Source organism: Staurois parvus, unplaced genomic scaffold (assembly GCF_062004578.1).
Source record: "Staurois parvus isolate SC_StPar_1 unplaced genomic scaffold, SC_StPar_1.0 ptg000438l, whole genome shotgun sequence".
In the NCBI taxonomy this organism is placed as follows: domain Eukaryota; kingdom Metazoa; phylum Chordata; class Amphibia; order Anura; family Ranidae; genus Staurois; species Staurois parvus.
In genome coordinates, this window is record NW_028318234.1 from 7,869,612 (window position 1) to 7,897,504 (window position 27,893).

The 27,893-nt window shown below is 41.4% G+C and overlaps 1 protein-coding gene across 1 annotated transcript in view; it reads right to left on the minus strand.

The window, feature by feature from the left end:
• SLC1A3 (solute carrier family 1 member 3) overlaps positions 1 to 27,893 on the minus strand; it is a 117,064-nt gene that overhangs the window by 71,797 nt on the left and 17,374 nt on the right. The window contains exons 2-3 of the mRNA XM_089687843.1: positions 17,037 to 17,308; positions 5,225 to 5,362 (exon numbers count right to left, since the gene is read on the minus strand). Of these exons, the coding sequence (XP_089543969.1) occupies positions 5,225 to 5,362; positions 17,037 to 17,217 (319 nt within the window). The 5' untranslated portion in view covers positions 17,218 to 17,308. The remainder of the gene's footprint in view (positions 1 to 5,224; positions 5,363 to 17,036; positions 17,309 to 27,893) is intronic.

Genomic DNA, 27,893 nt, shown 5'->3' on the forward strand with positions numbered 1-27,893 from the left:
ACAATGAGATGCCTGAATGAGTCATTGCCAGTAATGGTCAAGGAACCTACTTATTCACACTGCTTTTGTTGTTCTCATTTTGCCCGATGACGTGTATTGTGTGGCATTCGGGTTTTGGGTCATGACAGTGTGGATCCTTTAGAGACGATGCTTATGTAAAAATAACCGACTGAGGTGTGGGTTTTCAGTATTTAAATCTTCATTCAATAAATTAATTCAAGGGACAAAAACTTTATTCATTATTGAAAGCTCAACTCCAGCCTTAAAGTATATTTCTAGACGAATGTTTATTAAGTAGTAAATTCTTAAAGTGTTTGCAATCTTTTGCTATTAATTTGGAAATAAAGGGTGAATACTCACCTGCCCAATGGTCCATCGCTGGCTCTGGCATCTTCTTCTGGGTGCCAGTCTTCCAGCCTCTTCATGGCTGGCGGGGGACAACATCACTCTTGCACATGAGCTAGTCATATCCAGGGGCGGACTGACCATTTGGAAACTCTGGCACTGCCCGAGGGCCCGGGGTCAGTAGGGGGCCCCATGAGATGCCCCTGGTACCTTTTTCATAGGCTTTTTTTAGTGTGGGCAAGGACACAGGGACCCCATGATCCCCTATTGCCGGGGGCCCCATGTGTTGTCAGTCCACCCCTGGTCATATCAGCACTGAGAGACCAGCCCAGCACTGTAAGTTGAAGAAAAAGTGCACAAAAAGCCTGCCTGCTTGCATTTTCTCACAGCAGAACTTCAGTTCCGCTTTAACTTATTTTGTTTGCTGCCTTTTGGCCTGTTCAGTAAGTGGAAAAAAAGCCTGTTGATTGGCAATTATGTATGAAAATAAAAAGATATTTTGTAAAAAATTAAAAATTGCAAAAAATCATTCAAAAAAATTAAAACATTTCAGGGCTCATTCACATGGGTCCTCTGGTCCATACAGTGTGAATGAGTGATTTGTTTGTGCGGCTACAGCTGTCTGGTACTCTATGTCTTCATACAGCTGGTGCATTCCCATAGCGTAACAGAGACTACCTGCACACAGCAACAGCTATATAAAAACATTTTTGTTTGTCTGTGTTCTGTTGGGGGTGAATTCTGTTCAGTTTCAATGCTAACACGGGAAGTGATGGGAAATCTATGTAAAGTAAGAGGAATCCCTCTCAGACAGTTGTCACCAGGGGCGGACAGACCATTTGGAAACTTGGGCACTGCCCAAGGGCCCGGGGTCAGTAGGGGGCCCCATGAGATGCCCCTGGTACCTTTTTCATAGTCTTTTTTGAGTTTGGTCAAGGACACAGGGGCCCCATGAGTTGTCAGTCTGCCCCTGGTTGTCACTAAACATGGTGAAAGTGGTCCCAACCCTTTTCTACTCTATCACTTTTGTCACTTCCTTTCCTGCACAGGGTGTAATGGGAAAGAAGATAACTGTTCAAAAAAAATTAAAGGAACACTTTGAAAACACATCAGATCTCAATGGAGAAAAATACCATGCTGGATATCTATACTAAAATGGACTGGGTAATGTGTTAGGAACGTAAGGATGCCCCATCGTTTGATGGAAGTGAAAATTATCAACCTACAGAGGACTGAATTCAAAGACACCCCAAAAATCAAAGTGAAAAAATGATGTAGTAGGCTAGTCCATTTTGCTGAAAATGCAGCAACTCAAAATGGTCCTTAGTAGTTTGTATGGCCCCCCATGCTTGTATGCATGCCTGAAAACGTCGGGGCATGTTCCTAATGAGACGACAGATGGTGTCCTGGGGTATTTCCTCCCAGATCTGGACCAGGGCATCACTGTGCTACAGGTCTGTAGTCTGAGGTGCAACCCGTCGGATGGACTGCAACATGATATCCCAGAGGTGTTCTATTGGATTTAGGTCAGGCGAGCGTGGGGGCCATTCAATGGTATCAATTACTTCATCCTCCAGGAATTGCCTGCATACTCTCGTCACATGAAGCCAGGCATTGTCGTGCACCAAGAGGAACCAAGGACCCACTGCATCAGCATAGGGTCTGACAATGTGTCCAACGATTTCATCCCGATTCCTAATGGCAGTCCCAGGGTACCATTGTCTAGCGTGTAGAGGTCTGTGCATCCCTCCATGGATATGCCTTCCCAAACCATCACTGGCCCACCACCAAAATGGTCATGCTGAACGATGTTACAGGCAACATAACATTCTCCATGGCTTCTCCAGACCCTTTCATGTCTGTCACATGTGCTCAGGGTGAACCTGCTCTCATCTATGAAAAGCACAGGGCAACAGTGGCAGACCTGCCAATTCTGGTGATCAATGGCACATGCCAAACGAGCTCTATGGTGCCAGGAAGTGAGCACAGGGCCCACTAGAGGATGTTGGACCCTCAGGCCACCTTCATAAAGTCTGTTTCTGATTGTTTGGTCAGAGACATTCACACCAGTGGACTGCTGGTGGTCATTTTATAGGGCTCTGGCAGTGCTCGTCCTGTTCCACCTTGTACAAAGGAGCAGATAGCAGTCCTGCTGATGGGTTAAGGACCTTCTACTGCCCTGTCCAGCTCTCCTAGAGTAACTGCCTCTCTCCTGGAATCTCCTCCATGCTCTTGAGACTGTGCTGGGAGACACAACAAACCTTATGGCACTGGCACGTATTGATGTGCCATCCTGGAGGAGTTGGACTGCCTGTGCAACCTCTCTAGGATCCAGGTATTGCCTCATGCTACCAGTAGTGACACTGACCCTAGCCAAATACAAAACTAGTGAAAAACAGTCAGAAAAAGATGGAGTAGGGAAAACAAATGTCAATGGCCTCCACCTTTAAAACCATTCCTGTTTTGGGGGCCATCTAATTGTTGCCTATCTAGAGCACCTGTTAATTTCTTTAATACCAAAGCAGCTTAAACTAATTAACAATGCACTCTGCTACTAACTGACCAGATCAATATCCCAGGAGTTTCATTAAATTGATGCTATACTCTGATTAAAAAGTGTTCCTTTAATTTTTTTGAGCAGTGTACACGAGACGTCCACACTCTACAGAAAAAATGGGATTGCTTCTACAATGAAACCCTTTGGTGCTAGAAGGTGGTACCAACTTCTTAGCTAGCGCCTACAGGGTTCTTCAAGAGCCCTTAAAACCATCAGCTGCTTGCAGCATGTCACTGCCTGATGTGGGAAACCTGGTGCTGAGGAACGCCCTTAAAAGTTGAAGTTTAAACGGCTTATAGTTTGCCTTCACTGGTCCCCCCCTATCCTTTTCTCCAATATTTTAAATAAAACCCTTTCTATTTTCAGTACTCTTTTCAAGAAACCTTGGTCCTGATGCAAGAAGTGGTCTGGTTCTTGGGAGCACTTATCCAAATATCAAAATGCATTGATTGGTGGACACCAGTCTGAACGCGTGACCTATATTAGTTGCTACAGCATCTACAAATGCAGAGTTACTGGCTTCAATCTGCATCAGGTAGTGCCTACTCTACAGTTTTAAAGGCAAGTTGAAGGGGCCTAAATAAAGTTACAGGTTCACTTTAAATAGGTTTTTTCATTGAATATAGAAGGCCATAAATGTATCTGAAAAGTAAGGATACTATGCTGTCCATAGTCTAGAAGAGCATCATTTCTCAACCTAACATGGAAGAACCCTTGAAATAATGTTCTAGTCTCAGGGAACCCCTGCTAATAATTGCTAAATCTAAAGCTCACAGTACATTATTGTGATGGTTAATGGGAAGAATGTTCCTTACATTTGTGGTCACTGGAAAGAAAGCTGAGAAGATGGCTAAAAAGATTATTGGTGTCAGTGGCTACCTATTTAGGAGACAAACATTGCTAACTACTCAAGGAACCTCTAGCAACCTCAATACATAAAAATCAAAGCCAGCACTCAACACAATTCCTGCCTAAGATTACACACCAAAAATACCTGCTATTACCATGGGTTCCGGGCTCACTTTAAGGTTTGTACCTGCCCAAGTACATTCTGCATACTAGAACCAACACCGTTTTCTTCTTAGGATATCACCATGACAGTTGCAATATCTGACATTACAAGCTCAGTTCTGTAGCTGGCCTAACAGTCACCGACCTAGGTGAGATTTGAACCTGTGTGTCCTACATAAACTTACATCAGGCCAGCAGTCCAACCCCGCTGTAAAAAGCCAAAACTGCCAGTTAAGGTTTGGTGCCACAGATCTTCAGCCCACACAGCGGGCACCAGAGTAATAAGGATAATGATTTAAAGTAGATGGCAAGGCTACACTGGCGACTGCATTAACATTAGCACTACACAGCTATTCATGAATTTTGCAAAAATGTGCAGTCAAGTAATTTTTTAATGTACTTTTCTCAGCCTCCTGATCTTACTTCTTCCTGAGCTGCTACTGGGCAGGGACTTGCAGCTCATTCATTTTACAGGAACTGCTGTGCGGAGAAGATGACAACGCTGCTGTGATTTCAGCAGCAGCATTGCCACCACCTCTAAGGAAAAGGGGTGGCATTAAAACTACTAACAGGATCAACAGGTAAAAATAGGAGAAGTAAAGGGAGGTAAACTTAGAGCATTATACTGTATAAATGTGCACATAGAGAAATGCACAATTTACAGTATATGGGAAAATACTTTTTTTTTTTTTTTAAAGATGTACTGTTACAAGTCTTTTGCAGAGGAGTTTAATTTATTTTAATAATAATAAAGAATACAAACTTTTGTACTTGAAAATTGTTTGCTAGAGATATATCTCTCTATATATAATTAAATGCAATTTGTGACATAAAGAAGCATGAAGAGATGATATGAAGAGGGTGTACAAAGTTGACCAAACCTGTATAAGTACTTGGAGATACTTTATGGTCATGTGACATGCATCCTTATTCAGTACAGAGGTCTAGCCCTCATTCACACTAGCTCTCATATCGGTTTTTATATCGTATGCTTTTAGAGGACATTTCTAAATACAAATAAATGCAAGTAACTATTTTTTGATGGTGCAATTCAGACTGAGCTTTTACCTGTGCCTGGGTGCCATCAGTTTTTCTGCATTTAGAGAAAATAGAATTATATCCGTCCAGAGTCCAATCTGATGGCAACCTTAGTTGGAACCCATCTTTTCTAGTCTGACTTCAATATGAATTTGAATTCTCTGGTTACCATGGACTAGTGAATAAAACCTCTGTTCTTTGTAATCCACAAACGTCACAAATCATCAATACACCCCATGATGACAATACAATGACAAGACATCTTCTCCTTACCTGTAACCAGACTGGACACAATGAGGGGAAGGACCAACATCTGCAGCATTCTCATCAACAATTCCCCAGGGAAGGAGAAATACTTGATCTCCCGAAAGGTCATGTTATATGACCGGACGGAAAACCCTAGGATGATACCTGTAAGAAAGGAGCGGAACAATCACAATAAAGAAATCAGTGGTAACATTTAAGCATTACAGTGGCCTATCTAAGCTTTAAAGAGTAAGTTCACCTTAGAAAAAAAACATAATAAATGCAAATTTTTTGCAGATTGTGGGTGCAATGCAGGGCTCCTGTACACGGTCAGTGTAAGCCGTTTCCTCATACCTTGTAGGCATAGGCAGTTACACAATTATAGGCAAAAAAAAAAAATCAATGAACTACCTAGAGCGCTCAGCAGCCCCCTGGTAGTTTAATAAGGACTGTAGAAGCTGTCTGTTCTTTTAGTTCATTCATTCACAGAACTCTGAATGAATGACGCAACCATTTGGGCGGAGCCCTGCATGTCATGCCCTTTTCAAATAGTGATAATAAATCCCCGATCTCTCACAGGGAGGGGGGATCAGAGAGTAGTTGCACGAGCAGGAACATGTTATATGTTCCACCCTAAAAACGGGTGGAACATGTAACGTTCCCAAAGGTGAACACATCCTTTAAATCCAAAGACTGTGTCAGAGAAGAAGCAGCTTCACACTTTCTAAAATTTAATTTTTAGGACGTGTGTCAGTTGTCGCCTGATTAATATAATTTCTTGCATCTTTATAGTCTTCCAGCTGCTGCAAACATAAGTTTATAGTACAGTTACCAATCTAAAATTTTTGTTTTTTATAAACAAGTGCCTAAAAAAATAAATTGTTACTTTGTTTTTTTGAAGTTCTCCCACTTCGTTGCAGTTTTTCTTCCTGGTGTTCCATGGCTGCCCTGAGCAGCAGTTCACCAGGCCCCAAAGCTGTGAAGCTGAGGTGAACGGGAGATTCTTATCTCTGTGTAAGCACTGACTTGGAGTATGAACAGGACTTTTTTCTTGCCTTCAAGAAGCATGGTTAGGGAACACTAGGATGAAAAGTAGTCATCAGTTGGGTGTAGATTATAAAGTGAACCCTGAATGGGGAAGCACACCAACAATGTAAGAAATTCCATCTGTAATTTAGAAAATACACTATATAGTAGAAATATGTACCCCTCATGAAATAAACCCAGGTCTTGTTCTATTTTAGTACTTCTGTCACCTTGAAAAAGGGTCCAAAATTTAACTTTTTTTTGCTGCCATGCTTCAGTCTTGCTTCAGAATCTAGTTGATATGCTGATCTTATCTTCATGTTTTCCTGTACAGTACAATTGTAAAACCATCATTCCAACCTTCACAAGGATAACCTGTGGGTGCCAGGGTGCTAGGCATAATCCTAGACTCTGACCTCTCCTTTGGGCCCCACATCCAATCACTGGCTAAATCCTGCCGCCTCAACCTACGCAACATTTCCAAAATGCACCCATTTCTGATCAATGACACCACAAAACAACTTATTCACGCCTTGGTTATATTCCGCCTTGATTACTGCAACTCCCTCCTCACTGGCCTACTGTTACACAGGTTATCCCCCCTTCAGTCTATTATGAATGATGCTGCTAGACTCATACACCTTACCAAACAATTAGCGACTGCTGCCCCTCTCTGCCAATCCCTTCACTGGCTTCCATTAACCCAACGTATAAAATTCAAAATACTAACCACAGCTTACAAAGCCATCCACAACACTGCCCCTAGCTACATCACCAACCTCATCCACAGATATTGTCCAAATCGCCCACTCTGCTCCTCCCAAGACATCTTCCTCTCTTGCTCCCTCGTCACCCCCTCCCGTGCTCGCCTCCAAGACTTCTCCAGAACCTCTCCCATCCTCTGGAACTCCCTACCACAGCATGTCCGGTCAGCCCCCACCCTGTCTGCCTTTAGGCAATCTTTGAAAACTCACTTTTTCAGGGAAGCCAACCCCACCTCCGCCTAAGAACTGTACTTGAATCACCTCCGCCAGATCATCCCCCACAGCTATCACCTTTTGTTCCACCTCCCCCTTCCTTTAGATTGTAAGCTCCACAAGCAGGGCCCTCCTATTCCTTCTGTACTGAAATGTATTGTAATTGTACTGTCCCCCTTTATATTGTAAAGCGCTGCACAAACTGTTGGCACTATATAAATCTTGTATAATAATAATAATATGGATGTATGTGTGGTATGGTTTAATGAATTGCCTTTTTGGTACCTGACCTCACAAATAATATTTTTTTGGCTGAATGGTTAAAAGTTCCTACAGACACTCCAAAAACCTGTGGAAAGTCTTCCTAGGACAGTGGAGGTTGCTATAGCCTCAGAGAAAAACAGGGGTGGGCAACTCTATATTATGGCTATGGTTTTGGAATGGGATGTTCAACAAGCTCATACAGGTGTGCTGGTCAGCTGTCCAAAAGCTTTTGCCATATGGTGTAAATATAGGTACCTTGGTTTTGCCAAGTCACTATCATTGTAGAGGTAATTTTCCTTTCTCAAATAGTAGGGATTCAATTGTGGCACATTTTCCAATAGTTTAAAAAAAAGTTTAATGTTAAGGCTTAGTAAATGTAAGCATCGAAAAGGGGTGCTTTGAGTATACCCTAGATGCCTAGATTGAAACTGAGAGCAAAGCTCGTCCGGAGGATATTCCAGTTCCATAGAAAGATTCCCAATACAGGGTCATTCTTTCCCCTTTCAGGGTCATCTTCAGCTAGTTGGACCCACAGTTTCCATACTAAGCTGAAGTGTGTGACTTATACATATACATTTTAATGTATGCAACAGAGACCTTTGCTTCTTGATATTAAAAGATTTTAAATTGCATCCTTTTTCAAATCTAGTAATAATAAATACAAAGGAGTTATGGATTTACAGTGAAATCTTCTTATGTACATTTGTGTTGGTCACAATTTGAGTGGTTTGGCTTTTTTTGCAATAGATCATTTGGCTTCATCCCTTACCACTGACCATATTTCAGATTTATTATTCCTTGTCTAAACTCTGAGGAAAGTCTGTTGTGGATGCAGGACTGCATACAACTGTTTTAGTAAAGAAAATGTTCACTTGGATTTTTTTTTTAAAGCACTTAGACTGATCATAGATGAAAATTCTTAGGAAAAGTCCTAGGCAAATTTGTACAAAAATTAATTTGTAAGATGAAAGAGTTTTTTGCTTTTAACATTTGATCTTGGAATGAATGGACTTTACTGAACAAAAACCACATACACTGCTCCTTCAACTTTTTTCATCACCGCAATTGAAAATGAACATTGATTTTGGCCCATTAATAATTACAAAAAATGATCAAACTTTCTTCTCCCAAGAATTTTCATTCAAAATTCTACCCATCTATGGCCAGTTTTACACTCAAATGTTAAAGTTATTTATGAGAATGGGGGTTGCCAGTATTTATTTCCTTCAGAAAATGCTAAATACCTGGCTGTCATACTCACCCTCTGACTTTAGGACAAAAGTCATTGACCTAAAACAAGTATGCAAAGTCAGAGTAAAGTCAGAACTCCCTATCCATCTACTTGTTCTACGTAGGTCAGTAACTGAAAATATTAAGACAAAATGGTCAGCATGACGGCAAAGCAAACAGCATTTGTAGAATGAGATATTAACAATGGCAGGCTCCTTATATTTCTTTTGAAAGTTTTCTTTTAAAATTATTATTATGTTAGCATATCTGTCAGCTCAGGTTTCCAATATCTTCAGAAATATGAATCGAAGAATGAATGGCTAGAATCTATTTAGAGGTACACTTTCCTAGCTCACAGCTTCATAGTTTCCCTGTACTTTCCCTCACAACAATGTTGAGGAGGACCTGGTCTATATAGATTAGGAAATGTATTTTTAGGATTGCAAAAGGCCAAAAACAGCTATGTGGAGAGCCATTTTCAGATGGATGAACCCCCCCCCCCCAATATGACAGCATGAGAAAATTCGATAATATGTACTGTATTTAAAGCTTAACTCCAAGAAAACAAATAATTACACAGTTAAGATGGATAATTGTGTTCAACAAATCTTCTGATCTGGCTAGACAGCATATCCAGGTCAGTGACATAACATTTCTCTGTTTGGGTTTGGCAATGCAGCTTGGACACCTCCCTGCATGGTAATAAAGGAGCAGCAGAAGACCGGTGGGGTCATCACACTCTTCAGTCTTTCAGCAAACACATGGAACTGATTGTAGAGAAGAAAAATCTGGTTGGCCGCACATTCAATAAAATCACCTTTATTTGGACATCTTCAAAATAGACCCTACACAATGTACAAAATAGTGAACATAGCACTCCAGCTAATGCATTTCATGCCACCTTCTGCGCTTAATCACAGCTCTCGCATTTCACGGCGTCATCAGCTATGATTATGCGCTGATGGTGGCATGAGACGCGTTAGCTGGAGTGCTATGTTCCCTCTTTTGTACATTGTGTAGGGTCTATTTTGAAGATGTCCAAATAAAGATGAGTTTATGGGACATGCGACCAACTGGATTTTTCTTCTCTACTATGATGCCTGCTACGAACAGGGTCAGCACCTTCTAGTGTGCAGTGAAGGTGATACAGGTGGAGACCTGCCTTGAGCGCTAATTACTTTTTATTCACATGGATCTGATTGGTTCAGAGTGCTGCCTCTCTCCTCTCCCAGGTTCAGTACTGTTCTGCAAAAGATTACCTGGAATTCAGCTTTTAAATGCTGGATAAAACAAACCACAGTATGTGTACAGACTCTAAGGCCTCATTGAGACTTGTGGTTGGTGGACGGCATAAAAGAGCAGTTGAGCCCCCCCTTAAGCTGCAATAGGCAGCCAAGGGGGATATTTACATGCTGCGGTTGCAACTCTTAGCTTAGCGTCCGCAGCTAGATTGACCTGTAAAGAACCCAATAGTCTGTGAGGGTAATTGCACACTATCTCTTAGCTATTGTTTTGTGTTATTTAAAGTGTATTTCCACTTTTGCAGACAAATTGGGATAATATCTACTTTATATTTTTTACGCTTCCATTCCCTTAAAAATATTGCTGCATACCTTCTTACTTGCTTAAAAAAAATGTTTTAGCTTTCCCTTTCTATGTAATGTTAGGGAGGGGACTGGAGAGTTTTTTTTACCATAATTAACTCTGTGCTGTGTTTCTTTATCAGTTGTAAGTTAGATGTGTTAACAAAGGGTTAAAAGTATCAAGGACTGGTGGCACATTGTAGATTATTGCACTTTTATAAAAGAAACAACTAACAACAAAATCATTTTTTTTAATGAATTTTGTTTCATTTCCACTTTTGCAGTCGAATTTGAAAACTCCCCGCTATATGTTTGTTATGTGTTCCAGTTCACACAGCATAACTAAAATAATAGCAACATACCTAAAACATTTTAGTATGCTGTGTGAATGGGAGCACATAGCATATAGTAGGGGGTTTTCAAATTCAGTTGCAAAAGTGGAAATTCATTTTAAAAGTTCCCAATTTAAATGACTCCTTGATTTTCTCATTCAGAAACACCCGGAGTTAAAGGAACATACCAAAGTAACAAAAATGAAAGGAATAAAACGTTTTTCCAAGGATCTCCACCTGTTAAATGTCTGGCTATAATAATAGGAGGATTAGGTCGCTGATCAGAGAAGCTGAGCCTTGTTGTCTTTGGGTGGTCTTGATACAAGGTGCTGCAATGGAAAGCACATCCTGCCTCATATTTTCAGGCTTTAACCACTTGCGCTCTGGAAGTTTTACCCCCCTTCCTTTCCTGACCAGGCAATACGGCGCTGCGTTACTTTAACTGACAATTGCGTGGTTGTGCAGCATTCTACCCAAATTAAATGTATGTCCTTTTTTCCCACAAATAGAGCTTTCTTTTGGTGGTATTTGATCACCTGTGTGGTTTTTACTTTTTGCATTATAAACAAAAAAAGACAATTTTGAAAAAAACCCAATATTTGTTATTTTCTACTATAAAACATAACCATTAAACATTTTTAAAAATCTAGATTCATAGATTTAGGCCAAAATGTATTCTGCTACATATTTTTGGTAACAAAAATCCCATAAGCGTATGTTAGTTTGCGCAAAAGTTATAGCGTCTACAAACTACGGGACATATACTGGAATTTTTTTAAAACTTTTTTTATACTAGTAATGGCGGTGATCAGCAACTTATATTGGGACTGCGATATTGCAGTGGACATTTTTACACTGACTCTTTCTGGGAACCAGTGACACTAATACAGTGAACAGTGCTAAAATATACACTGATTACTGTACTGACATTGGTTGGGAAGGGGTTATCATCCAGGGTGATCAAAGGGTTAAGTGTGTGCCTAGCTATGTGCTTAGTGTACACTAGATGGTGCTGACACAAGAGGAAGTGATAGACTGTGTTCTCAGTTTTGCAGGAACACAGGATCGATCACTCCCTCCTGTCACAACAGAGCTGTGCCTATGTAAACATAGGTCCAACTCTGTTCTTCCTCCCTGCCTGACAATCTGTGGGTGTTTGCCAGGACTCGCAGCTCAGCTTATGTTGTGACAATTCACAGCAAAAGTAATCTGCCGGTGGAGCACACACGCCCCTGCAGAACAAAATATATATATATATATGTATATATATATATACACACACATATACATACATATACATACACACGTGATTTTGCACAGGAGACCCGCCCTGTAGCAGTAAAACTGCTATAGGGCAGGGGTAAAGTTTCATTGCAGATGACCAACAACAGCTAAATGAAAGGCAAGTGTCAGTTACAAATAGGTAGTCCTATTAAACAATCCACTTCTTTAATATAAAGTTTTACAAAAATGTTAATTCTTATTTCAGGCAGATATAAATGTATTCATGAAAAATATGATTAAATGCAACTATTGTTAAAGTGGAACTAAACTCTCTCAGTCAACATGAACTATTTTAATCCTTAAACTGCTAGCATTAGTAAATAGAAAAGGAAGGTTTATTATATTTATTTGTTTAAAACATTTTTTTAATTTCTTCGGTTGCTTTCTAGTTTCTGGCCTAGGCCAAAATTATGCCATACATCCCAGGAGTCTTCATGAGCATTTTTTTTTTCATCTGGAGAAGGGGAGGAAAGCCTTTGACAGCATACCCTCTGGCCTGCTTGTCTGAGAGCAGATGGATTCCAGGAAGTAAATTCTGCATGAATCATCTGCCCTTACTCAAGATGGCCATAGCTAGAAATACTGGGGGGGGGGGGGGGTTCAAAGTGATTTCTTAACTAAATAAAGCATGGAGACATGGATGGTTGGGTGCGTTTGCTTTAAATATTAAAAATGAATTAAATCTTTTTTTTTTTTTAGTTTGGGGTGCTCAGATACAACGCCCATTCAGCCTTTGTGTGGCCCTTTGTCAAAAAGTCTCTGCCAAACAGTGCCTGCTTCCAAATCCAAACTCGGCCTAGGATTATTCAGGCACCAATTAAAGCCAAGAACAATTTAATTGGACATTCAATAAAAGTAATTGCTATAAAAATATTTCGCCTGATAGATTTATCTGGTCATGAATAACTCAAGTTTTCATTCAGTCATTCAGTCATATCCACCCCACATACATGTGTTACAAAGTGACTGTTACAATAGCCAAAAACTTTGACACAATGGGGGAGATTTACTAGAACTGGAGCACTCAGAATCTGGTGCAGCTGTGCATGGCAGCCAATCAGCTTCTAACTCCATCTTGTTCATTTATGCTTTGACAATAAAACCTGGAAGCCGAGTGCTTTCTATGCAGAGCTGCACCAGATTTTGCACTCTCCAGTTTTAGTAAATAACTCCCAATGTTACATATGAAACCCAACACATTTCTCTTGTATAGGAATTTCTTATATTCAGTCTGGGTTTTCTACTTCTTTCTTAGAGTACTACTGGGGATTTGGCACCTTGGTAATTATCAGACAACTTTCTGTAATTTCCAATCAGATGTAGGCACCAGAGGCGTCCGTAGGGTTGGTGTCACCCGGTGCAGTAACACGTGGTGTCAACCCTCCAGAGAGGAAGGAGTGGTGCCAGTGTAGCGGTAAAAAGAGTATCCCTTGAAGATATGTATCCCCTGAAGCAACTGCGCATGTGCTGGTTTCAGGCCGAAGAAGCCAATCTCCAACTTTAGCACAGAGACAGCGATCGACTTCTTCGGCCTGAAAGCGACACATGCACAGGTGCTTCAGGGGATACTCATTTTACCACTACACCGTGGCGGGGGCAGCTGTCACTGTGCCAGCATCCTGTTCCTGCACCCCCTGTGATGGTGTCACCCAGTGCGGCCCGCACCCCCCGCAGGACACCACTGGTAGGCACTGTTTGAGTATTCTGTTTAGGCAATGTTTTTCAACATTTAGCTATCTTCTGGCATTAACCTGGTAAGAAATACTGAGTAATAACGCTGCAAATATCAGATCATATAAAAAAAAAAACAAAAAAAAAAGTGGATGGGATGGAAAACATTTCCTTCAAATTTATTCACAGTGTAAGGTGTTGGTTTTAATCATATAATTTATTGTGACCTCTTTTCTCAGTACCTTCTGCGCACAAATCTATGATTTTATGCACATTCTTGAATTTTGTTGATTTTGCAATATTTTTATGATTTTAATTAAAGGACCAAAAATCTCTTTCATTAAATTTTACTTTAAGACTGGCCATAGATGACTCAGTTTCTTTTTTCAACCTATGTGTTAAATGGAGAACACTGACCACACTTCCCCCACCATCAAGATACACAGATCAGTGCTGCAGTCCATAAACTGCAGCACCGATTGAACATTTTTTTCCAACAGGGCAGCTGAACAGAAGTTAATCGAAAAATTTTCCTCAACAGGGCCATATATGGATTTAAATTCTTCTGATCCCTGCTGAACCAGCCAAATTTCGACCCCTGTATGGGCAGCTCAACTTATGTAATCAAAAATTCACTGGATCCCTTCTCTCACCCCTGTCAGTGCTGCAAATTCCGATAGGTTTCGGAGCCAGAGACATCCATGACCTAACATGGCATCCCTCTATAGCTGGGTGCTTATATATATCTTATTGAATTAAAGAAAGGATTCTAACCAACCTCAGTCAGATCATGAATCACTTTAATTTATGACACCTGACCATCACACCTCCTATATGGACAAACGTTTGTGAACACCTCTCCAAATTATTGAATTGAGGTTTTTCCAGTTAAGGGTGCCAGCCATATAGTGCACATTAATAATGAATATAGCGAGCGCTCAGAAAAACCAGCTGCTGGAACACTTCAAGGGATCACTGGACCTCATAACAGAAACATTATATATATATAGTGCAGCGCTGTAATTAAAAATGAAATTAAATTAAAATAGTTTGTAAAGTCCTTTCAATAAAATCAAAATATGTGCAGGTCTCCTCCTCATTAGGTGACTGGAATCAAATGGGAAAAATGCGCACTCACCGACCGCACATTTTAAATGCGCCTGTGTGTGATTTTATCCAGAGGACCGGCCAGGCATACAGCTCCAGATAACACAATGGATCCTCCCTCTCAGACACTGACATCAGCCTTGGGTGCAGCAATATCTCCAGATCCAGAGACCCTCTCGCCCCGAATGATAGGTAGACAGGGATCTCCCTTCCGGTTCCAGGTACCCCAGAAATGGTAGATGCAGATCTGAAACCCTCCAACCGGAGAGTCAAAGAAAAGAGGGAACGCCAATAGTGTGGTGGGTTCAAAACTTTATTGGAGCAACAAACATAAAGCCAGGGTCACATGTGCATACAGATACCATGAGCCAATATGCTGACTGGTAAGAGTGAAAATATTGTAAACCATGTAAACCATGTACTAACCCGGCTGTAGTAAAGATCAGAGACCACTGGACCTCCTCCTGGTCTCAGTGGTCAGGAAGTCACACTTGCTACTGGCTCCTCCTAGGAGGAGCCAGTAGCAAGTGTGACTTCCTGACCACTGAGACCAGGAGGAGGTCCAGTGGTCTCTGATCTTTACTACAGCCGGGTTAGTACATGGTTTACAATATTTTCACTCTTACCAGTCAGCATATTGGCTCATGGTATCTGTATGCACATGTGACCCTGGCTTTATGTTTGTTGCTCCAATAAAGTTTTGAACCCACCACACTATTGGCGTTCCCTCTTTTCTTTGACTCTCCGGTTGGAGGGTTTCAGATCTACATCTACCATTTCTGGGGTACCTGGAACCGGAAGGGAGATCCCTGTCTACCTATCATTCGGGGCGAGAGGGTCTCTGGATCTGGAGATATTGCTGCACCCAAGGCTGATGTCAGTGTCTGAGAGGGAGGATCCATTGTGTTATCTGGAGCTGTATGCCTGGCCGGTCCTCTGGATAAAATCACACACAAGCGCATTTAAAATGTGCGGTCGGTGAGTGCGCATTTTTCCCATTTGATTCCAGTCACTCAATGAGGAGGAGACCTGCACATATTTTGATTTTATTGAAAGGACTTTACAAACTATTTTAATTTAATTTCATTTTTAATTACAGCGCTGCACTATATATATATAATATAGTGCACATTAATTAAAACATTTACCAAACTGAACATAACATTAGGATACTGGCTGGGTGCATGGTTACAATGGTATAAGGTCAGTATGTACAAAAACAATTTAAGTACAGAGCTGAAAGTGTAAGCTGCGTGACAAAAATATAGCTGTACCCCCCATAGTATGAAGTGTGGCCTGAATCTTTGGTTGGGGGGGAGGGGGGGGATGAGGTATGTAAATGCCAACCATAGGTAGATGGGAAAAGGAAGGGAAAGAATATGTTTTAGAACAGCCAGAGTTTGTCCACTTAGAGAACATTAGGTATAACTGGTGAATCGCCTAGAATAAGCCTATCCTGAGATATATAGATATAGGAAGAGTATTAGAAGGGAGAGGAGAGAGAAAAAGAAGTGGGATGAAAGATGAGAAAAGGAAGAGAGAATAAAGGGGTGATCATGGTGGGAAATTAGCAAAAGCAAATAAAATGAAGGGAGGGAGGGAGGAAAGGAGAGAATGAGAGAACCCTAGAGATTAGTGGAAAAGGAAGGGACCAGGGGAGGGAGAGGGAAGGACTTATTGGGTAGGATATAAATAAGCAGCAGGAAGGGGTAATCCCCAAAGAAGTGGGATTACGGTAGTGGAATTAAAGCTGAAGTAAATGAAGAGTTTGTAATGATAGCAGCGAGTAGTTGAGCCATGGCTGCCACATCCAGAGATATTTGTGGGGGGTATCATCAAGTATTGCAATTCAAGATGAATACATTTCTATATGAGGCTTCTATGTTACTGGTGAGAAAAACACTCTTAAAAGTCAACTTGTGACTTTTCCCATTCAGAACTAGGTAACAGGTTCTCTTGATAGCCCACCTCCTTTCCTTTGCTACTAATTTTTACCATCACTTTGCTCCCCTGCTGGCCTATATACCTGCTAGCGTCCTGAGTAAAAAGCCCTGTCTAAGTTCACAGGGCTAAGGGCTTTACCCCAGTCTGACATTTGACTGCTTCAGTGCTAAGCAAGGCATTGTGGGAGCAAAAAGAGAGGAGCCTATGCTCTTCTATACCCAGAAGCTTTTTTTTTTTTTTACACAGATGGGGGATGAGTGAGGGAGTATCCTAAATGAAGGGGGAAGGTTATCAAATAACCTGTTACTCTGTCTTGAATGGGCAAAGTGGCAGGTTTACGTTAAATCCAAATAAACCACCTTTGCTCAAGTAACATCACATAAAACATAACAACAAAAGAACCACAAAGAAGAGTACTTACCGACCACAACAGCAAAGACAGTAAAAAGCACAAAGCCATTCCGTAGTAGGAAGCTCTTGACATCATCCTTGGTTATGTTTTGCATCTTCTTCTTGGCCATCAGAGAACGCTGGCGCACACCTTGCTGAAAACGCTCCATCCTGTTTCCAGCTCTTGGGTCCTCCCCGTTGCTTTTAGTCATCTGTGCCAAATAAAGATGCCTCTACTCTCAGTTCAATGGCAACAGAAACTTCCAGTGGACGATCAGACACGGCGGGTCAGCCGCAGCCGAACTGTAACATAAGATGTGAATAACCTATTATGAAAATCCAAACAGACAATCAGCTCATTTCCGTCTATTGGGGATGACTGCCAATAGTATTCACACACATCACATTGAAGGAGGAAACATTACATACATAATGAACAATAAAGAAATAAAACTGCAATGCAATATGAAATTTAAAAAAAAAATGTTTGCAGTAAAGTAGTCTTTGGATTTGCATATGACGACTTGTTGTTCTTCCCTTAAACCCAACTCTGAGAATTACACACAAATTACCCTTGCAATGCAGCTCCCAACACTGTAAGGGTTAATACTCATTAGGTCAAGGAGGTAGAGGAATAAGGTGATATACTTACCTATTCCTTCCTTCAGCAGGCTTCAGTACTTTTATCTTCTCCCTGAATCTCCTTGCTGTGGACAGTCACTTGCCATCCTCACACACAATACAGGGTCACTGGCCCTGCATTGTACTTAAAGTGTTACTAAACCCCGGACCCTGCATTAACTATATCTGGTCTTCCACAGTACAAACAACATGGAAGTGCAATTATTTTAGTAAATATAAACTGCTAAATATCTCTTCACATCAGCAGTTAGAGCAGGCTTATGACGTCAGCAGAGCACTGGGTAAAGCTTGTAGGAGAAGTTTTCTTTCTGCTCTAGGAGGATGTGAAATCTCTGATCCTCTGTCTGAACAGTGCTGATTGGTCCTGTGCTGATCACATGCACTCTCTCAAGAAGAAAAAAAACCCCCACCTCTCTAGCAATACACACCAAACTGAGCATGTGCATGCGACTATGGATTCAGTCTGTATCAGGTGGTCATTTCAAGAAGAGGAGGGGTAGAGAAGAGAGGATCAAACAGCCTTTTTACGCAATGCAGAGGATTAATCCCTTAGGTTCCAAATTGAGTATAACAAGCATGCTTTAGTGCATAAACAGGCTGTTTTACTGTTGTGGGTTTAGTAACACTTTAATGATGTCATCATGTGACTGCCGGCTGGAGGAGACACTTCAGGAGACACTGGAGGGGACCTGCCAATGCATAAAATAATGTAGCACACCTTATTCCTCTATCTCATAGACTTAACAAGCAACTAACCATTGCAGTGCAAGGGATTGGCAGGGAGGATATGCTACAAGGGAATTTTTATGTTCCAGCCTGGAGTTTAGTTTTAAAAGAACCTGTTACTTTGCCCTATACCTAGAGAACCGATGAGGAAACCAAACTGGAAATCAAAAATACTATGACTGTTGATGCAATCTGATTTTTTTTTATAATTTTTGTCTAATTCCTGAAGTTGAATTTTATGTAACCCCCTTTATATTAAGTAATGTGGTCATCATCCCTGATACAGGACTGCTTAGATGTGATCAGTAAGTCACATAAGATTGTTGATCAGTATTATATAGGGGGTATTTTAAAAAATAGAAAAAGAAAACAGGAAAAAAAAGATGGAAGGGACCAATCAAGTTTCAGTCTCTGGGAGAATTAAAAAGGAACTCTGACTCGTCACTGTTGGGGACAACTCAACTTCTGTCCCTGTTTTCTGCTGTCCAACGTTATAGTAAATAGCTCCAGAGCAAAAGACAACCACCATTGAGTGAAGCACTACCAAGCAGGAGGCAGAGCCTGCATATGTATTAAACAAATATGCCTGCTTCTATCTACACATACATATATTTACAGACTAGAAGTAAGGTTTTCAAAACATTAACATATGCTGAAAATTATTATTTACTGTAAAGTGAATCTGTGAGAAGATAGATTTGCAAACTGCAAATGAGCTTTAAAACAAGCCCTTATTGACCTCTATAGCTGCATGCACTGCAGTGCAATTGATCTTCAAGAGAGACAGCAGAATCACTGCTGTCAGTCTTGTCCTTCAAGTGGTTGCTTCAACATCTCATCTCACCCTGATCACTTTCTCTCCCAGCAGTGACAGCTTTTTCCTGACCTTTTAATCTCTAATGTACACTTAGAGCAGGAACTTTTAGTGGGGGAGAAAGGGAAGCAGTGCAATCCAAAAGGAGGACCTGAACAGCCTTAGTGCTTTGTTCCCCCCATGCACATTGAGAATGAATTGCTCCACAGCTGCCTGCAGCTCCAGAGGTCAGTGAGGGCTTGTTTTAAATTGGATTTACTGCTTGTTAAGAGCATGTAAATGCTTGAATATCCATTCACATGTACAATATTTATTTATTTCAGGTACTTATATAGCGCCATCAATTTACGCAGCGCTTTACATATATATTGTACATTCACATCGGTCCCTAACCCTCAAGGGGTGTACAATCTAAGGTCCCTAGCTTACATTCATACATACACATACAATATAAGAAGGTTATAATATATATCTCCATAACAAAACAGTAAAAAGATTTGTCAAGCACTTCAATTTTCTGTCACTTTAAGAAAAAAAAGTTGCTGAATGGTATGAAGAGTCGGTGCCTAGAGGCTGTAACAGCTTTCTGTACCTTAATCTGCCCGAATATGAGAGATGTCAGAGTGATCCCTTCTCTTTATGAAGGAGCGAAAGGTTGACCGCACTGTACAGTAAAGTTTCAACAAGCAGGAAATATATTTTTATGAGATTAGCGTGGCTGAAATTCTGAGACACTTAGGGGTAGATTTACTAAAACTGGATCACACAGATTCTGGTGCAGATGGGCACGATAGCCAATCAGCGTCTAACTTCAGCTTTGTTCAATGAAGCTTTGGCAATAAAACCTGGACGCTGATTGGTTTCTATGCAGAGCTGCACCAGATTTTGCACTCTACAATTTTTAGTAAATAACCCCCTTGTTGTCACCTTATAGACTGCCCAAACGGCAGCAGCAAGATGGGGGTCATTTATCAAAACTATAAAACTGGTCACACGTGTTATAATCTGTTTGTACAATCTCTGTACAATCTTCTTCAAAATTATGTACTGCATGGGCCAATCCAAAACAATCCTATAATATCTATTAACAAGGGGTGACCTGCATGTAACAAAGCCTCTTAGTTATATCTATGTACACAAGGAAGCTCCAATTAAGGGTCACTCCGTTCAGCCACTGGGAGTATATGAAAATACTTGGGAATTCTGGTCATGGAGAGCATGTGACCCACACTTCAATTTCTCCCATGTGACTGCAGTAGGTGTGTGAGTGACCAATGGTCAGACAATGGTCAGACAATGGTCAGTATTGGTGTCTGACAATGGTCAGACACCAATACTGTCTAGTTGAGGCAATGAGAGAACCACTGTCCCTAGGTAAGCTCTGACCATAACAACTTGGAGCTTACATGGCGCTCCATTTTGCCCCATGGGCATACATACCTTGGGAAAGTGAAGGAACGGCAAGTGTAAGCAGAGAGGGTGGCAGTAAAAGTGAAGCTTAGAAAAAAAAAATCCTAAAATCCCTTCATGTTGCCTCATGCACCTACAAATGCCTTTCATGCACCAGTTTTATTTTTTGCATAAAGTAAAGTACACCCTCAGCAGAGCAAAGAGTGAAGATTAGTGCCAGGATGGTGCAACTTCACACATGAACAGGTCACATGATCATCATTGGCCACCTTATGGATGGACGAAAAGGTGCTAGCAGCGGAAGAATACCCCACCCCCAGTTCCAGCTGAACCAAGGGCCGAAACACAATAATACCCTGGCAGTGCCCCATCCACCCACTGCAAGGATTAAATGCTAGTTATTTCAAGCGGATAGAGAAAGAGGCTCTATTACTTACCCTACTCTCCATTGTAGCTGGCTCCAGCACTGCCTTCTCCTCAAAGCTTTGGTTTATGGTTGGTCCCACAATGTCATCACATACATTGCAGGGCTGTTAACCCTGCATTGGATCTAAAGGGGGTGAGCATGTAGGCAGCTTAGAGAGGAGACAAAGCTTGACCAAGAGGTACAAAGGCAACCCTGCTGGAGGTTGGGAACATTAGCCTTTCCTCCAATGGAAGCCATTGCACAGAAAATCTATCTACTATATTGATACAACCTATGCAATGTTTCTTTTGATGTAAGGCTGGGGATAAATGGATGGATTCCCCCATCCACACAAGTGAGGTGGACATTGTATTCTGACAGTGTATCCATGCTAGAGAACTTGATTGAATGAATGATCGACTTCTGTCAAACAGGGAGGGCCACACACAGATCAAAATTTGGACAGTCTCTGCTGAACCGACAGATATTTGATCCATCTGTTCCCTGCCTAAAGTAATCTAATATATTTAACTGCCTTAACATTTGACTCAATGCATAACACCCAAGCAATAATAACCTTTTTTGTAACTGACTGTTGAAAGGAAACTTTTTAGGGGTCGTTATGATTTACTGTTCGAGTTGCTATGATTCAGAAATAAGTACTTCCTTTAATTTTGCTAAACAAAATAAAGAGAGACTTTTTAATCAGAGTATAGCATCAAGTCAATGAAACTTCATGGATATTGATCTGGTCAGTTAAGTAGCAGAGGGGGTTGTTAATCAGTTTCAGTTGCTTTGGTGTTAATGAAATTAACAACAGGTGCACTAAATGGGCATCAATGAGACGACCCCCAAAATAGTAATGGTTTTACAGTTGGAGGCCACTGACATTTTTTTCCCTACTCAGCTTTTCTGACTGTTTTTCACTAGTTTTGCATTTGGCTAGGGTCAGTGTCACTACTGGTAGCATGAGGTGATACCTGGACCCTACAGAGGTTGCACAGGCAGTCCAACTCCTCCAGGATGGCACATCAATACATGCCATTGCCAGAGCATGGAGGAAATTCCAGGAGACAGGCAGTTACTCTAGGAGAGCTGGACAGGGCAGAAGAAGGTCCTTAACCCATCAGCAGGATCGATATCTGCTCCTTTGTGCAAGGAGGAACAGGATGAGCACTGCCAGAGCCCTACAAAATGTCCTCCAGCAGACCACTGGTGTGAATGTCTCTGACCAAACAATCAGAAACACACTTCAAGAGGGTGGCCTGACATCCTCAAGTGGGCCCTGTGCTCACTGCCTGGCACCATAGAGCTCGATTGGCATTTGTCATTGAACACCAGAATTGGCAGGTCCGCCACTGGTGCCCTGTGCTTTTCACAGATGAGAGCAGGTTCATCCTGAGCACATGTGACAGATGTGAAAGGGTCTGGAGAAGCTGTGGAGAACGTTATGCTGCCTGTAACATCGTTCAGCATGACCGTTTTGGTGGTGGGTTAATGATGGTCTGAAGAGGCATATCCATGGAGAGATGCACAGACCTCTACAGGCTAGATAATGGAACCCTGACTGCCATTAGGTATCGGGATGAATTCTTGGACCCGTTGTCAGACCTTATGCTGGTGCAGTGGGTCCTGGGTTCCTTCCGGTGCACGACAATGCCTGGCCTCATGTGGCGAGAGTATGTAGGCAGTTCCTGGAGGATGAAGGAGTTGAATGGCCCCCACACTCACCTGACCTAAATCCAACAGAACACCTCTGGGATATTATGTTTCGGTCCACACAACTCCACCAGGTTGCACCTCAGACTGTCCAGGAGCTCAGTGATACCCTGGTCCAGATCTGGGGGGGAAATACCCCAGGACACCATCCGTCGTCTCATTAGGAGCATGCCCCGACATTGTCAGGCATGCATACAAGCACGTGGGAGCCATGCAAACTACTGAGTACCATTTTGAGTTGCTGCAATGAAATTTCAGCAAAATGGACTCACCTGCTGCATCATTTTTTCACTTTGATTTTCGGGGAGTCTTTGAATTCAGTCCTCTGTAGGTTGATAATTTTCATTTCCATTTAACGATGGGGCATCCTTACATTCTTAACACATTACCCAGTCCATATCAGTATAAATATCCAGCAGGAGATTTTTTCCCCATTGAGATCTGATGTGTTTTCAAAGTGTTCCTTTAATTGTTTTGAGCAGTGTATTTGACTGTATAGCCATAGTAATTTGAAGTGTAATTTGAAAGGAAAACAAAAGAATGTGTTAGATTGTAAGCTAAGCTTGTACCAAATTGTCTTGTAACTTCATTTTGTAAAGCATTGCACAAACTGTTGACGCTATATATTCCTGTATAATAATAATAATACAATAATGACATACTTAAGGCCTGATTTGCCAAAGGCATGACTGGCACAGAAACTGTATTTGCTTCCAGCAACTTAGGTTGTAAAAACTGCATTATGCATTATTTTACAAATGTAATTAAAACACAGGGTGTTAATTTACTAAAGACAAATAGACTTCACTTTGCAATCATATTTTTCCCAGAGCTTACTGAATATGGTGAAGTTGGCCTAACTGCCATCCTCCAATCGTATGCAAGCAAAAATAGTGTTTTTCTTTTTTGTCCTTGCTTGTGATTGGGTATTTTTTTTTTTTTTTTATTTCACCAAATTCGCTAAGAAAAGTGCAAACTCCTTTGCAAAGTGAACTTTCCTTTAGTAAATCAGCCCCTTAATGTCAATATACTTCTAGATAAACAGTCCCTTCTGTGACAACAAAACTCTATTTACTGTGTCATGTGCCATAAACAGTCATTCTCCTGTGGAAAAACTAAAAATATAGGAGCTGAGGGTGGCCCCGCCTCTTTCTCAGCATGTGATTACTGCCAGTGGTAGGGGAGGACCAAACACAGCATGACTCTCAGCCATAGTCAGTGTGGGCTCGGACAACAAGTTATTTTTTGTGTTTTCTTTAAGAGATCAAATAACTTGGATATTATTAGATGGTTGTATATGTAGACATTTAAATGACTGTCTTCAGAGACTAAAATAAAGCAATTGTTTCTTATTTAATTATGTTTAATTTTTGCATAGCCCTGATTAATGCAGAGATTTTACAGAGTGGCCAACCAAGCCAGAAATGTATGCCCTAATCCCAAATGCAGCCAAACATTTTTTTCTAGTTTGTATATGTAACGGACCCCAGACACCCACGACTGGGTGTCTCCATCAAGAAGCTGCTTCTCTGGCTCTGGAACACGAGATCAGTGGATCTGGCTATTGTTACCCCAAGATCCAGACGACAACAGATTTGAAGTAAACCAAAGGTAGACTACTTTATTTGAACACAGATACAAGACATATACACTCAAGGGACAATCCCCCCTCCCTGCATAATGACATAGGGTGGGGCAATCTACAATTAGTAAGAGACACACAGGTATTCAAACTTCACACCAGCAGACAGTCCCATCAGGAGGGAGGGCTGCTGGAGACAGCCCCCCCACTAAGCTAATACACATACATCCCATAATAGTTTGTTCCCAAGCCAGACAAATAATAGAACAATGGGATGCAGCCACACAACACCAAACAATCAACAACCCCCACTCCATCTATCTCCTAAACATGTCTACACAGTCTGAGACAAAGCCCACACAATATTAGGACAGATCACCCTGTACCCCTAAAAGGCACAGGGTGATTTACACATACGCGGGATATGGGGAGATGACTCAGGGGTCTCCCCACCTCTCCAAAGTTAGCTGGGTTCCATGAGCCCCCCACCAAAAGTGACTCCAGTCACAGTATAGAGCAGCTTTCTCAACCTTTTTCACTATGGAGAAACTCTTGAAATAATTTTTGATTATATCTGCAGCTTATCAGCTCCGGATCTAGGGAGGCTCTGGGGTGGGCTGTGCCACCCCCAGATTTTAGTTGTGCCCCTCCAGGTCTCTGAGAGTGCATCAACTGATCCATGAGCCAGTCTAATGCAGACAGTTAATGTAAGGAGGCACACTGATTGTGACACTTGATGTAAGGGGGCACTCTGATGGGGATACCTGATGTAAGGGGGCACTCTGATGGGGACACCTGATGTAAGGGGGCACTCTGATGGGGACACTGAGACACTGAAGTAAGAGGGTGATCTGATGGGGACACCTGATAATAGAGGTGACTGATGGGAATCCTGCTGTAATGTAGCACTCAGCTGGAGATAACTGATCATATGTAAGGAGGGGGACACTGATGTAAGAGGGTGATCTGATGGGGACACCTGATATAAGGGGTGACTCTGACGGGGTATCCTGATGTAAGGGGGCACTCTGATGGGAACCCTGATGTAAGGGGGAGTACTCATGATGTAAAGAGGGACTCTGATAAGAGCATCTGAGATAAGGTGGCACAGATTCTGTTTAATAATCCTAATCTAAAGACAGCCTAATACATAATAGTGTTTCCCAGGTCATGCCACTGTGTGACAGACTGTCAGCTACTCACACACAATATTGACATTAGGCCCCCTGACTTCTTTTACTGCACCCCAGGTCAGATCCATGCTAGATCCAGCCCTGTAGTTCATGGTGCATTAGCGTAATCAGTTGTAAATGTAATGAAGGAATAAGGAATGTGGTGTGCCCTTCATATCTGAAAGCTAGAGCAGATCATTTTTTTAAACCCCCCATCTATACAACACAACTTTACTATCAAGAAAATTATGATATGATATGAAATAATTATATTATTAATAATATTGAAGGCCAGATCTAATGTCCATTTACAGAGATGATCAGTGGAATAAATGCTCCTTGCAGTGGTCAGTGACGTGTTCCTTTTACATTGGTAGTAAGTATAAAAATACCACTTACATGGGTACTCAGTATAAAAGTGCCCCTCTACATTGGAAGTGCCCCCATTGGCGGTCAGTGGCTAAGATGAATAATTACCATGGTGGTTAGTAGAAGCTATGCCTTGTTGTACTTCCCACTGCTCAAGAAATCCCCAACAATCTTTAGTGGAACCCTGTTTGGGAAAGGCTGGTATAAAGTATTAGGTTTAGTTGTGCCCGCAGTGAGAAGATTTACCCTCACTTCCTTTCCCAGTAACAGGATGTCAAAAAGTCAGGAAGGGATTAGGATATCTCTATAATCGCAACAGAGACAGTAATTTGTGTACTGAAGTTAGGAGAAGTTGAAACATGTTGACTTTTAATCACTTTAGGGTGCATTTACTAATACTGGAGCACTCAGAATCTGGTGCAGCTGTGTATGGTGGCCAATCAGCTTCTAACTTCAGCTTGTTCAATTCAGCTTTGACAATAAAACCTGGAAGCTGATTGGTTTCTATGCAGAGCAGCACTAGATTTTGCACTCTCCAGTTTTAGTGAATAATGCCCTTGTTCTGGTGTCACCATAAAAGGAAGTAAGGAGAGTTCTTCCCAATGAGGACGAAGACAGCAATAGAAACTTGACAGAAGTTCTACCTATGACCCAAACTATCAAAAACTAAAATGAAAAATTTGGCTGTAGTTGGGTTTGAAGCATCTGTTTGAAATTAACAAAAACATGTGGAAAACCCACAAACTACAAGAATACATGCATCTGAACCTAGACAGGATCCAGCACTGCATGACAACACCACTGATATCAATGCCATCATAATGCCTCCATTCAGATGCATTTCTATGAAGGACTAGAGTGTTTGTTAAAACAGAACTCCATCCACAACCAATATTTGGACACATGCAGTGTAAAAATAAATGAGCAGGAATGAAGTGTGAGCCATGCAGTGTTCTGTTAAACTCTTGCTTTCATGGATCCTACACAGTATAGTAAGTGTCAGATGCCAAGCTCTGAAAATTACCCTTTAGTATAGTTCTTCCACAAGCTGACTTGTTCTGCAACTTGTCCATTGAGAAAACATCTTACATTCTTTTCACAAAGTGGACGCCGTTCTGTGATTGGAAGAGGGGAGATTATGACATTTATCCTCACCTCTTCCATTCACAAAATGCCTTGCATCCTCTGAAAAGAAAGCAAGAAGTTTTCCCAATGAACAAGCTGCAGATTGTACTACCCACAATCACATTGGCATTTAGATATCAGCTTTTAGCTGGGGTTAGAGGAACGTATTTAACGTACCTAAATGCAGACAATGCATCCCTATGGCTCCATTCACACACTACGTTTAGGCACATTTTCATAACATATGGTTTTATGTGTTTAGGAAAAATAAGGATGACAGCGTCCAGGAGAGATGTACCACAGCTATCTGTACATAAATACAGTTATCGCACTACAAAGAAAAATTAAGTTACATAGTTAGTCTGGCTTTAACAAGACAAAAAAGACCATCCAGTTCAACCATATAAAAAAAAAAAAGTTATAATCCTATACCCACAGTTGATCCAGAGGAAAGGAGGAAAGCAAAAAGAAAAACAAACCAGCAAAGCATGATCCAATTTGCTTCTGATCCCGAGAGGCAATCGGATATTCCCTGGATCAACTTTATCTATAAATGTTAGTATCCAGTTATATTCTGTGTATCTAGGAAACAATCCAGGCCTTTTTTTGAAGCAATCCACTGAGCTGGCCAGAACCAACTCTTGTGGGAGTCTATTCCACATTTTCACAGCTCTCACTGTGAAGAAACCTTTCCATGTTTGGAAATTAAATGTCTTTTCCTCCAGACGTAAAGAGTGCCCCCTTGTCCTCTGTGATAATCTTTCCTCATAGCTGAGCTCCTCCATGCCTCTTATCAGTTTGGTTGCCCTTCTCTGTACTTTCTCCAGTTCCCCAATGTTCTTTTTGTGAATTGGTGCCCAAAACTGAACTGCATATTCCAGATGAGGTGTTACTAATGATTTGTACCGGGGTAATATGATATC